This window comes from Gouania willdenowi, chromosome 8 (assembly GCF_900634775.1).
Source record: "Gouania willdenowi chromosome 8, fGouWil2.1, whole genome shotgun sequence".
NCBI classification, from domain to species: Eukaryota; Metazoa; Chordata; class Actinopteri; order Blenniiformes; family Gobiesocidae; genus Gouania; species Gouania willdenowi.
This window is the reverse complement of record NC_041051.1, coordinates 31811929-31825142: the sequence shown is the minus strand read 5'-3', so window position 1 is coordinate 31825142 and position 13214 is coordinate 31811929. Positions and strand designations below refer to the sequence as shown.

The 13214-nt window shown below is 35.9% G+C and overlaps 1 protein-coding gene and 1 long non-coding RNA gene across 2 annotated transcripts in view; both read right to left on the bottom strand.

Annotated features, from left to right (window-relative positions):
* Window positions 1–106: 106 nt before the first annotated feature.
* The window catches only part of LOC114468839 (uncharacterized), a 17100-nt gene continuing 3992 nt past the window's right edge, over window positions 107–13214 (bottom strand). Inside the window, exons 2-3 of the long non-coding RNA XR_003674683.1 lie at window positions 5355–5357; window positions 107–117 (exon numbers count right to left, since the gene is read on the bottom strand). This is a non-coding gene — a long non-coding RNA (uncharacterized LOC114468839). The remainder of the gene's footprint in view (window positions 118–5354; window positions 5358–13214) is intronic.
* Window positions 1548–8152, bottom strand: LOC114468836 (perforin-1-like). Its single transcript, XM_028455953.1, has 5 exons — window positions 8131–8152; window positions 4548–5119; window positions 3691–3829; window positions 2930–3144; window positions 1548–2573 (listed from the first exon to the last, which is right to left on the bottom strand). Exons 2-5 carry the CDS (start codon window positions 5078–5080, stop codon window positions 1739–1741), a joined length of 1722 nt encoding a protein of 573 aa, XP_028311754.1. The 5' UTR covers window positions 5081–5119; window positions 8131–8152; the 3' UTR covers window positions 1548–1738.

The following is a 13214-nucleotide window of genomic DNA, read 5'->3' as shown; positions in this document are numbered from 1 at the left end:
GCCACAGGCCCAAAAGCTACGCTACACATACCCCATTAGCTCCTTAGCTAATTGTTGCTAGGCTAAAGCTCAAGTAATTTGGTCAAAGCCTGATTATTAGCCTATCAGAATTTAAATCTATGATAAGATACTTGATCAGGGGTGTGTTTTCCAAACATCTCCTCAGAATGGATGCTACTGTGCTCGTTAGCATGGTTAGCATCTGGGTGACTAAGCGCTAACTGGACTTCTGGCTCTGCTAGTACAAGTCCGAGTACAAATGAAATAAGATTTATTGTCACCACAATACCTATATATACATATATATATATGTACATGTTTGGATGTAACCTAATACACACTTGTTTTTGGGTTAGCATAACAAACAATTAGCATTGGGCTAAGGGTCCGCATTGCTAGCCCCAAGTACAAAACATTAAAAGAACATTTTAAGCAACAGTTGTCTTTTTATATTAGCATTTCTAACGCGTGTTTTATTTACCAAAAGCTTTAAAAAAAAAAAAAAAAAGTTGTTCAGTAACTCGATACAAGCAAAGGAAAGGCCTATATATTTACTAAAATTTAGTTAGTTTTTAAAAAAGCGATCATGTTTCATTTGAAATTCATTTAGAAGACAAAGCTTTCAGCGATTCTCCGCAGATCATATGTGTCAAACTTAAGGCCCGGGGGTCAAATCCGGCCCTTCAGAGCATCCGATTCGGCCCACTGAAGAGAGTGAAAATGAATCATTGTGTAAATTATCAAATAATTCAGTTGTAATTTGTTGTTGACAGAACTCCATTTTCACAAAATCTCCCCAAATTGAGTAATAAATGGTCAAAAAATGCGTATTGCTTGGATTCAATTTTTATTTTTAATAACTAATTGTTGACGCCCCTGCATCAGAGCAATGAGCGTAAATTATAATCAAAAGTAGATAAAGAACACTTAATTTCTGTAAATTCGTCATCTTTCATTTATCTGATCTTGATAAATCAGTTTTAGATATTCATTTAATCAGTGTTTTAATGAAGACTTAGACCAGTGTTTCTCAAATGGGGGTTTGTGTACAGGCGCATGTTGCACAGAAAAATATGTGCATTTATGTTTAAAAAAAACTATAAGCTAATTTTTAAATAATAACTTTGGTTGGTCGAATTCTAAAAAAAAAAAGAACGTGGGTCAGGATTTAATGACCGTAGCAAAGCGTGGGACCCAGGGTGAGACCAGATGAGAACCCCTGTTCTAAATCTACAGACCTCACACACTTTATTTAGTAAGCAGCTAATACTTTTCATGCTCTAAACCTACAATACCAACAAAATTAAGTTGTCATACTTTTCATCAAGAAAAACTGTGAAAGTAAATGAGGAGAGTAAGCATTAAGAGAACAGAATTACTGGCCTTACTTTACAGCACTTTGGCACTTTTATTTTCTTATTTGTTAACATGCCTGTTGGGTATTTTAAGATGAGGCACTATTCATTTTTATATTAGACATTTTTATTTCATATTATTTCATCTTGCACTAAAATCTACAGTTTATTTTTTAAACAAGGGACAACCTGGTTCTGTTTTTTTGCTCTTCTTTATCTTTTTGATGTATTATAGAAGTATCGGATTGGGACTTGGTATCGGCCAATTCTCAAAATCAAAGGACTCAGACTCATGGCAAAAAAACCTGATCAGGACATCCCTATCATTAACGTGACTTTTGGCACTCAAGGGCAAGTTTTCTGGGCGTTTACGCTGAGTTTAGCTATACCAGAGAAGTAGTTTCATTCAAAAACACGCCCATCTTCCTCAGAATGGTGTTTGGAATACGATGGGCGTGACGGGACACGTACAGCTTGGATAGACTTGGACTCATAGGTGAACTTTTGTAGTCCGTGCACAAATCTCCGCCAAGACTCGGACCGCATTTCACCTCCAGTTTGTAGAACAGTTGGCCATGGCTCAGGACGCACATGTCCTCCGTGGTACCTGCTGACAGATCTGGATCACAGGCCCCCAGCAGGTCGTCGTCCCAGTTGCTGTCCTGGTCCCAGACTTCAAATCTCACCTTGTTGCCTGAGTGTAGATTCTGGGATCCCAGGTCAACGACCGCCCCCCAGTTTGGGTCATTGTTGTTGAGAATGACAGGGGTGCGATAGACTGTCTTTCCATTAAAGAACACTTTAACGTAACCGTCCGTTTTGGTGGTGTGATCCCCCCACAGACCGGAGGCCCTTTGCACTGTAATGATGACTCGTGAAACACCCTTACGCGTCGGACAGCAGTCCTGGTTCACAAATTGTTCGTTGTGGCACGTGCAGGCGCACGAGTCTTTGGAGTTGCTGACGCCAATCTGGCAACCGTTACTGCAGTTCTTCCAGAGGCCGTGCTCCAGGATGTAGTGACTGATGGCTGAGCGCAGGTTTTTACGGGCGGGGTCCTTGTTCGGCAGCAACTCGTGAAGTGAATCCAGAGAGTAGGAGATGACGTCTGGGTTTTTAGGGACGGTGTCCAGCCATTCTTTGTAGGCTGATGGGTTTTTATCAGCAGAGAAAAGAAGATCTGGCACTGTGGAGTGACCGCCTTTAATTTCCGTGAACCTGCGAAGAAAAAAGTAGATCATCATTTATTAACCAAACCTTGAATTAATCAAACCCTGAATAACTCTATTAGACTGTAACTCTACACATGAGACACGATAAGCATTTATTAGAACACACTGTGTTATTATGGATTTATCTTCAGCGTTTACTGTTGAATCAGAGTTTTTCAGAATCAGAAAGTACAGTTCAAAAACAGCACAAGGAATTTAACTTGGCAGTTGGAGTGAAGAATGCGTTTAGATGAAAAGTGGGAAAACAGGAGGAAAGGAGGGGAGAGGGGGGAAAAGGCAGGTCCTAAACTGAATTTCCTTTGGGGAGCAAAGTGTAGAACTAGGAAAAACCTCCTTCCTTACCTGTCGCTGAAGAAGTCAGCAAATGACCCGCTGCTATCCATCTTGTTGCTGTCCTTTTGGCAGTGCTTTATCTCAGGTTTGACGGTAGTTTGCTTGATGCTTGCCGATGCCTCGGCTTCCAGACAGAACTGCACTTCATCCACACTGAGGCCCCGCAGGCTGGCCTGACACTGCTTAATGCTGGTCACCGAATGGATGCTCCCCCCGAGCTTCACCTGCAGAGATACGGAACCAGCTGCATTAACAAAGAGGTTTCCCTGTAAGCGGAGTTTGCGGGGGCGCAGGGGGTTTGGTCCAAGGTTTTTATGAAAGTTTTCCCAAATTCATTTGAAAAAATACAATTCTTAATATAATGTACATAATATACAAATATTTTAAGTGCCATAAAACATAATGATTGTACAAAATAAATCTATATTAATTGGTTGTTATTTTTTGGGGCTCGAGTCATGTGACTTGGTTCTTCTACTGTTGCGGTGAAGCGACACTACTCCCAGCAGTTCATGTATGGTACTGCAGTAAAAATGAAGCAGAAAGCGTGTTTTATCATGAATTTACAACATGAATCTAAAAATGAGGATTTTTAATGACATGGTTCAGCCTCACAGAGATTAAAAAATCAGGGCGGAGCAATTTGCTGTGATGGTTGTGTCTTAGAATGGTTTATAATTTAAGATTCTAAGCTTTAAAATGGTATACATTTTGGTATACAAAATGAACATGCATTTTGACCCAACTTGTCTCAGCACCTGTGCACGTACCTTGGTGATGTAATGGGTACCAAAGCTGTCGATGAGTTTGTAAAATCGTGCCTTGGTGCTTGGGCTGTAGTTCTTGGGAAGATTTTGTACTGCATTTTGGAATTCTCTGTGCAGTCTAGGAGTCTTTGACACCCTGTAGCTGTTTCCATTCAGAGGACAAACAGATGTGGATTAATCATGTAGTACTATTCTAAATCTGCATGTTTTTCTAAAAGATGTTTCCAAGTTTAGTCTTGTTGTTTCAGAAGAACACAAAGCCATCTGTAGTGAGTGAGAACTTTGACAGACAAATTAAGAAACCAACCTGAGGTCCTGTTGGTGATCACATTTGTAAATTGGATTTCCAAAACATCCTCTCGTCTTATCTTGGATTTTGTCTTGTCTCTTTTTTGGCCTCATCTTTTTTGATCGGATCGTTCCTCATCTTGTCTGGTTTGTCCCACCTTGTTTCAATTTTTCATCTCTGGTCTTATTTTTCTGTCTTGTCTCGTCTTAATGTACTGTAGATATCCTTATCTTATTTTTCTTGTGCTGTTCTGTCTTCTCTTGTCTTTTCATTTTTGGTCTATTACATACATTTACATATTTTACCTTGTCTTGCATTGTTTTTTTTTTTCTTTTCTGTGTAATCTAGTTTTGTTTCACCAAATGTTTCCATATTTGATCTTTTTGTCTAGTCTTGTATTGTTTTACCATACATTTCCATATTTTACCTTGTCTTGTCTTGTTTTGTTTAACCATAAATTTCCACATTTTTACAAAACATTTGCATATCTTGTCTTTTCTTTTTTGTATATTCTTGTATTTTTTTTTTTTTTTAATCAAACATTATCGTACAGTGTCTTGTCTTGTCTTACCTGTAATACTGGCAGTGCAAGCTCTGACTGGTGAAGCTGAACCTGTCGTTCTTGGTTTTCTCCAGGGAGTATTCTGCTAGTTTTGAGTTTGTACCGGCGAGCATCGCCGAGCCACTCTTATCCATCGCCTGAACATCCAGATGAACCTTCCAGTTGTTTTCCACCGACGACAAGCTGGAGCTCACCACAGATTCGCTGGATTTGTGAAGACTGGAGGTGACTTGGTTTTTGCACACCTGCAACGCTCTCCAGTCCAACACAGCCAGCGGCAGCTTCTGCAACTGGTTCTCCATGTAAGGGTTTTTACACACCGTGCACGTTTCATCTTTGCGTTTCCACGCTTTCATTTCTAGAACAAAAGCTCCCTTACGCTCCATTTTGGTGATGTCAAAGCCTTCGCCTGCTAAATTAGTACCTGGGATAAAGTCTGCGTCCAGACACTGTTGGGCCGTTCCGACAATGCATGACTGACTGGAATCATGGGGTAGGGTCAGCATGAGGCCTGCACACATCAGCAGGTTGAACACTAGCATGATGCTGGTTGGTTGGTTGGTTGGTATGATGGAGGAAAGCTGTGTAAAAATAGAAAATGAAGAATTGTGTTATGCCTAGGGTCACCAACACGGTCACCCGGTAGCCCTCATGGACCACGTGAGGGGTCCTCAGGAGCTCTAGTCACAATGAGCTCCATCTAAAACCTGATTAACTTTCTAGGATTCAAACTCACAAAGATAAATACAAATGATAGATGTAGTTAGTACTTAGTAAAGTTAAATACTGCTGATAAAGTTTTAGTATTAAATTAACCATCTTTAAATGTTTGTTTTCACTGAAACATTGTGACAAATGTTTTTAAATACTGGTGTAAGGTCACTGATATGTTATATATAATATAAAACAGATTTATAAAAACCCAAGGTTCATTTTCTGTAAAATTAAATGAAAATGAAACAATTGCATAAATTAGGAGAAATAAAGTGCTTCATGTTGACACCTCAACATTTCCTATCTTTAATATGTTATGGTTTCATTTATTCAGATTATTATTTTTATTTTTAACTGTTTTTTGGAAATTTACTTTGAACTCCTGATATGTTTCGTCTGTCAACTGCCAGTCCTCTTCAAAGGTGTCTGCTGATCGCTTTGATGTGAAAAATAGTAGTCTGAATAAATTAAACCTTAACATATTATTCAAACAGAAGACAAAAATAACTTATGGGAAATATTTCTTACCTTTTTAAGTTACTGCTATAGCCTTCTTTATTATTATCACACCCTCTCATTAAAGTGAAACCGTGAAAATGTAGTATTTAGGAAGTTATTTTCTAACTGGTAACCCTTCGGTTTATACAGTACCTATGAAGTAGCTCACAGTTTCAGAAAGATTGATGACCCCTGATGTAGGGGGACCACATTTTCATTTCCTAACAAAGAGGACTGGGCCGACCTCGACATAGTCAAAGTACTCCACGTTTTCTTGAATCTACCTTGTAACGACAAAATACAATATCATTAATAAATATAGGTTGTTATTGTCAATAAGGTTTAAACAAATATATTTATCTCTCTATTACAAACACATTAGTAAAAAAAAAAATCTGAAATCAGTGCAGGTGACTCAAGTCAATCACCTTTATTATACATTTTAATAATCTGTCTCATGAGAACCTCAAAATCTCTCAGTTTTTGAAACAATATGAGAAACATCTCCTCCTAGAAATTAAAACTACAACATAAAATTCAAGACTTACAGAACAGTAAATAATCATTAAATATACATTCAATAAATAACCTTTTCTAATTTCACACTGTTATTTGGTTTCGTTTTTCTCTCTTAGACTTTGCTTCTCTTTATCTTTTCCTCTTGTGTGATGATTTTGTCAAAACAAATGGTCATCTTTAATGATTCCGTCACGTGTGAGTACAATTACCGCAATGAATATTGGCTTTAAAGCGCACGCCTTAGCTTTCAGAAACTGGTGGAATTTCTCCTATACAGCAAATATTAGCAAAGTTACAGTATTTTAAATTAAAGTGTTCCTTGAAATACATTTAAGGTCCCTGGGAAACCCAGATATTTTCAATAATTTGTGAAATATCCCCAGACAGGCCAGGACAAGATGTGAAAAGCGGACATACTGTCAGTCTACCATTATTGATTGATTTCAGGGCCCTGCTTAGTGTCTGGGGGTTGTTTGGCTTCCAGGTTTTCTCTGTTTTTATGATGGACTATGGTAAATGGTAAATGGACTTGATTTTATATAGCACTTTATAACCAAACTGAAACAGTCTCAAAGCGCTTTACATATCAGCTCATTCACCCAATCACTCTCACATTCACACACCAGTGGGACAGGACTGCCATGCAAGGCGCTAGTCGACCACTGGGAGCAACTTAGGGTTCAGTGTCTTGCCCAAGGACACTTCGACACAGTCAGGTACTGGGATCGAACCCCCAACCTCTCGATCAGAAGACGACCCACTACCACCTGAGCCACGGTCGCCCACAATATATGATAAATGATAAAGCCTATGTGTCGGAGAGACAGTGATTGATTATAAAGGGTTGATATAGAATAAAATAGGAAATAGAACAGATACTGGGAATAGATTTGTGCTGGTATGTGTGGGTGTTTGGTGTCTGCTGTTGGTCTCAATCTAGTGATTATGCGATTCATATATATTTTAGGGCTGTCACTTTAACGCGTTAATTGCAGTTATTAATAACAATATCATTAGCATTAGCTTAGCATTAACATTAACATTAACATTAGCCTTGCATTAACATTAGCATTAACTAGCATTCACATTAGCATAGCATTAGCCAAGCATTAACATCAACATAGCATTAGCCTAGCATTAGTATGAATCTAATATTAGCATTAGCCAAGCATTAGTACTAATACCCCCTACGACAATTTGCGTACCCCACTTTGGGAACCTAGGGTCTAAACTAAAGGTGTCAGCAGCCCTTGGGACTAGTCTCAAATACAGTCTGACATACAGTGGAATGTAAATAATTCATGTCTGTTAAAAACAATGAATGACTTTATGAAAACACTTTGTTATGTTAATATTTTGATCTGCCATAATAATGTAATTTAAAAACAAATACCTCAAGTTGAAGCTTTTCTCAGCAATTTTTAGGTGAGATTAAAAAAGAGATTATTTAGATTGATTAATTACTCTTTTTTTGTTTTAACAATGAGGGGATTGATTTGTTATTACAGAACTCCTGGCCAGGTCTGCTCAGACTGCACTAAGCAGGCCAGATACCATGGCACACTGATAGCATTCACCAAGGTCTCTGCCTGAGGAGGCTGTGCTATTGCTATGTTATGACTATCGCTATCAGCAACAGCACTGAACAGCAGCAGATTCACTGACACACACACACTGAATCTCAGACCAGTCTGTTCCCTAAAACCCTTTGACCAAATAAACCCTGTGTCAGCATCTGACCAGCAACCCTAAAGTGTTACTCCGTCTCATTCATCCAAACCATCACAACAAGTATCATACGTAGTTGACTTTTCAGTGAGTTAAATAGTAGCTATATTAAACACAAAACACCCAGACTCACCTTAACGTTCGTCTGTTCTGTTCCCTCGTTAAACTAACTGCAGTGACAGCAAAATTTCAGCATTTATGTTGATGTGGTCATGAAATGAGAACATGGGGAGGAGAATTAGTGATGACAGTTTCCTTTCAGCTGAAAGACATGTGAGAAACTGCCAAAGCTTCAGTCAGGTTGGTTTTCCAGTCAGTGACGAATCACAGACCACAAACCTGTCATTTCTCTAAAGTGGTGGTGGTCTGCGGTCGTTCTGAAGAACTCGTAACTGGTTTCCAACCCATTAAGACCAAATACTGACTCAGTCTCTTTTGTTTTAGGCTCTGTTTAATTTATAAAGAATGTAATTAAACCCCAAAAGAACCTGAACAAACCTGCAGCTTGAGTTGTGAGTGTGCACACTTATACTGTTTTTCTTTATGAAGTCATGCAGGCCATTTTTGGTTTGTTCTTTAAGCAGGTGTTCTCAACCTTGGGGTCAGGACCCTATTTGGGGTCATGAGACACTGGGAGGGGGTGGTGCCAGATGCCTTCAAGAAACTAGGAATATTTTTTTTTAAACAATTTAGAGCCATTTCTGTTTAATTTTTTTTTAACCCTTTTTCTGCAACTACACCAAACTTGCCATATTTTAACCTATTTTCATCACTTTCTCTTGCCCTTCTTTTGCTCCTTTTAATGCATTTTTGCTACATTACTCCCATTTCTGACACTTCTACATCAAATTCAATGCCTTTCCTGCACATTTTTCCCACTTTCAAGACATTTCCGGCACTTTTAGACCCTTTCTACCACTTTCTATAAGGATGACCCAGAGGGTTTTCACCTCCGTCAAGTTCTGGGCAGTAACCCGGATGCGTGGCCATATTGGAGGCGCTCAGATGTAAACACTGCAATGGATAAATGTCTGAAACCACAGAAAAGCTCCTCATAATGATTGAAAGGCATACAGGGAAGGACTTGGTCATGATATTTGTGAAAATTAGGGTTTGATGGTGGTGCAGATCCATAAGAGTCGGTTCCCTCATCTTTGATCAGTGACGACCCAGAGACTCTTTGTCTATTGCGTCTCCTGATATAGTCATACCTGGTTTTACCCCAACACAATCTGGGTCATTATTTTGATAAAGTTCAGATTTTTTACCTGGAATACAATGAGAAATACAGCTCTACATTTTAGCTCTACATTTAACAACTGTGTTATTTATTTCAGGCTCAGTAATTGTGATTCATTGTAATTGAAGTTTAGCAATTGAAAACGTAATTGTAATTGAATTTCTGAGGATAAAAAATTGTCATGCTGCTAAATATAATCGTAATTGAACCGTATTGAACGGATGGAGCTGAGAACACCAGAAACGTGCACAACACAAAACGCACGGGAAAAAAGACTGAAACCAACAGTCGTTAAATAAGTTGTTTAAATGAGAAGATGAACATAATTTAAAATGTATTTACAGTCTTGCATGTCTTTATACTTAAAGGACTCAAATTTGTTCATATTTAAAATACAGCACATTTTTCATGAATAAAAATCTGAGTATAAAAATATTTAATTCATGTATAAAAAATAGTATAATATAAAAATATTTCTATTGAGAAATTGTTAAATTTGGTCAAGTCCTTCCTTTTCTAAGTGTGGGAAGCCATGACGTTATAAACACACTATATCTAGTAAGATATTCTGTGTTTATCAATCGTAAAAGTTACAAATAATATATTTTACTGGTCATGTTTTTAGTGTAAAACGAAATCTACTTGTAGACAGTTCTCTGTTACTGTAAATATTGGTAGACTTTAAACATTTTAATGGTAAAAACACAAAGCTTTACTACTAAAATATTTATCACCACTGTTTTTTGTTTTTTTAATGTGTAATGGTATGATCTCTCACAGCTCTCTAACGTCCCCTACTGGTCTAACAAAATATATGACATAATTACAAATAAATGAATAAATGTAAAAATATGGTAACAAAGGCATAATAAAATAAAGTATTTCATGATTTGCTTACCCATTTATGTATTTATTTCTGCAATAGTTTATTAATTAAAGTATCTATTTAATGACTTGTCAATGTATGTCTGCATTTGTTTTTTATTTGTAATTATATCATTTTTTTGTCCCCCATACTTCTCAGAGCCAAATGAAAGTCAGCAGTAGAATAAAATAAAATAAAGTAAATGCCCATAAATATTAAGCAACGTTCCTGGTAGGCTACCTCCAAGAAAAGTAGAGGGAACTAAATAAGACTTTTATTGTAATTCGACTGTAGGTTATAAGAAAATATAGCAGCAACACACATACCAAAATAAACAGTAACTTTTGGCAACATTTGGCAACAAACCACGTTTGAAAAATTGTGTGTGAATATTTTTTTTATGTTACTTTTGAACATATTTACAGGAAAACTAATAAATAAATGTAATGTCAACGTTAAAGCTAAATGTTAACTCTAAATGCTAAATATGAAATTTAAATTTTAAATTTAAATCTAAATGTTAAATATTAAATATAATTCTAAATATTAAATCTAAATCTAAATGTTTAATGAAAATGTTAATTCTCAATCTAAATGTCAAATATCAAATATAATTCTAAATGTAAAATCTATATGTTAAATCTAAATCTAAATGCTAATTGTAAGTGTTCATTCTAAATCTAAATGTTAAATATTGAATTTGATTCTAAATGTTAAATCTAAATTTTTTATTTAAATGTTAAATGTTCGCTTCAATTAGCTTTTATTTAGGTACTTCTGGTGAATTTGCTTATTAGCTAAATATTTCACCCGTGACATTTAGATTTAGAATTAACATTTAGATTGAGCATTTAGCCTTTAAGATTTAGATTTAATATTTTGATTTATTATTTAAAATTTAGATTTAACATTGACATTACATTTTTACGAGAAAAACAAGATCACAAATTTCACAAATATTGCTGTAAATCTAGTCAAAAGTAACTGAAAAAAATCACACACACACACACACATATGTATATATATATATATATATATATTTTCTTTAACATTTAGACACTAATAAAATCCTTTTTTTTTTATTTTAAAAAGTGCCTCATAGTGTCATTAATTATGTCTGAATATTTCCAATGAGTCTAATATAGCACTAATGAATGAGTGTTGATGCTCTGCAGGTGATAACTGCAGTGTTTCCTCAGTCATTGACCACCACCACCACCACCACCATCACCATCAACTACAGTCAGCCACAGTCAGGCGACATTTAACCCGAGGGAGCTTTCACAGTAAAAGTCTCAACACAATTTATGGTCATGTTTTAATAAAATAATGTTTATTGTTGTTAAAAATCAATCTTCAGGGTTTCTTTTGATATAAAAAGTTGATGCGGGTTGATGTTACATTTTTAGTTTGAGAATTATATCACATATATTTAAAAAAAAAAAGGTGATAATAATTTAATACTACATGTTGTAGTATATATAACAGGATAAAATGTTATTTATTATTAAGTTAAGGTTTCAGTCATTCAGACAGACAAACTTTTCTCAGGAAATTTACTTTGATCTCCTGACATGTTTCGACTGTCAACTGTCAGTCTTCCTCAGAGACGTGTCCTTATGAGTTTTTTTTTTTAACTATTATTGGTGTTTACTTTCATTCTATGTCATGTGTAATTTTCCTTATATAATAATGAATGAAACAATATTGTTTTTATGTATGAAGCTGTATTTTTATGATTATTTCTTTCACATTAAAATAACTGTTTCAAGAGTCTCCATACTAGCTTTTTGCCTCCAATCTAATCAAACTCTTGCTAAATGTTTCAAACTGACATATCCACTGTTATCCAGGAAGTTTGGAATGATTTGCACCATAGTATGTAGTCATCTTAAAGATGTAAACTTCTTTTAAAATGGTAAAATTTAAAATTGTGTAAAAGGTGGTGAAATGGGTGAGTGTTACAAATTAGAGTGGCCAGAAATGGACAGAAAAAGTGGTAAAAAGGGTTCAAAGTGTCAATATTGGAACAGTTAATTTAAACTTGGGCATGATAAATCATGAACGTGGCTAAATTGGGAAAAAAATAAGCATGAAAAATGGTGAAGAGAGAGGCTAAAAGTGTCAACATATGTGACATTAGGTGGAAAAGTAGTGAAAAGGGTTTAAAATGCTGAAAATGTCTTAAAAGTGGAAAAATGTGCAGAAAAGTCATTAAAATATGACGGAGAAGTGTCAGAAATGAGAGTAAAGTAGCAAAAAATTTACTAAAAGGAGCAAAAATATGGCAAAAAAAAGTGATGAAAATAGGTTTAAATATGACAAGTTTGGTTTAGTTCAGGGGTCGAAAACCTTTACTTTCAAAGGAGCCATTTTGCCTAAACTTACCTGGATTAAAGTCCTTCCAGAGCCGGAAAAAATCTTTCTCAATCAAGACAATATTGTTTATAAAATTCTATACAGTTTAAACTACATTGAATCATTTTGAGTAAACAATATATTTTTTTGGAGTTAATGTAATTGAAGTGCTACAAAATAATAACTTTAATTTGATTACACATGATCATGTTGGTCAACACATGCTGTGATCATTTCTTGCAACATATCAAGCATGCATATTAAACTAAATGAACTAAATTGTTCCCCACACAAATAAATTCTCTATTTTCCTCCAGAATAGTATTTTTGTTAGTATAGTTAGCTTACCAGGGATTTAAAACTTAAGGTAGGAAAGTTGATGATCTGTAGATGTTTCAGGAGGAGAAGTAGGAAAGTTGCTGAGTCACTGCACAATGTGATTTATTTTTAGGTCAACCAATTGTTTTATCATAATTTGATGTAAAGTTGACGTCATTAATCATCAATGCCCTCTGAAAGAAATAAAAAATCATTATTTTAATATTTTTTTAAAGCTACAAGGAGCCATTGCAAGTTAGTCAAAGAGCCACATGAGGCTCCAGAGCTGCAGGTTGCAGACCCCTGGTATAGCTGTTGGTTTAGGATCTTTTTACGTTGTGACGTCATCTCCGAAGGTCATCAAATCAACAAACTCAACTCTCTATAAAAGCAAGGAATCTATGTCTGTGTGTGTGTGTGTGTGTGTGTGTGTGTG

Coding starts and splice junctions, on each gene's coding strand:
- LOC114468836 (XM_028455953.1), bottom strand. CDS start 5,080: ATGCTAGTGTTCAACCTGCTGATGTGTGCAGGCCTCATGCTGACCCTA. Junction 3,145..3,690: donor GTACCCATTACATCACCAAG/GTACGTGCACAG, acceptor GTATCTCTGCAG/GTGAAGCTCGGGGGGAGCAT. Junction 2,574..2,929: donor GCTGACTTCTTCAGCGACAG/GTAAGGAAGGAG, acceptor TTTTCTTCGCAG/GTTCACGGAAATTAAAGGCG.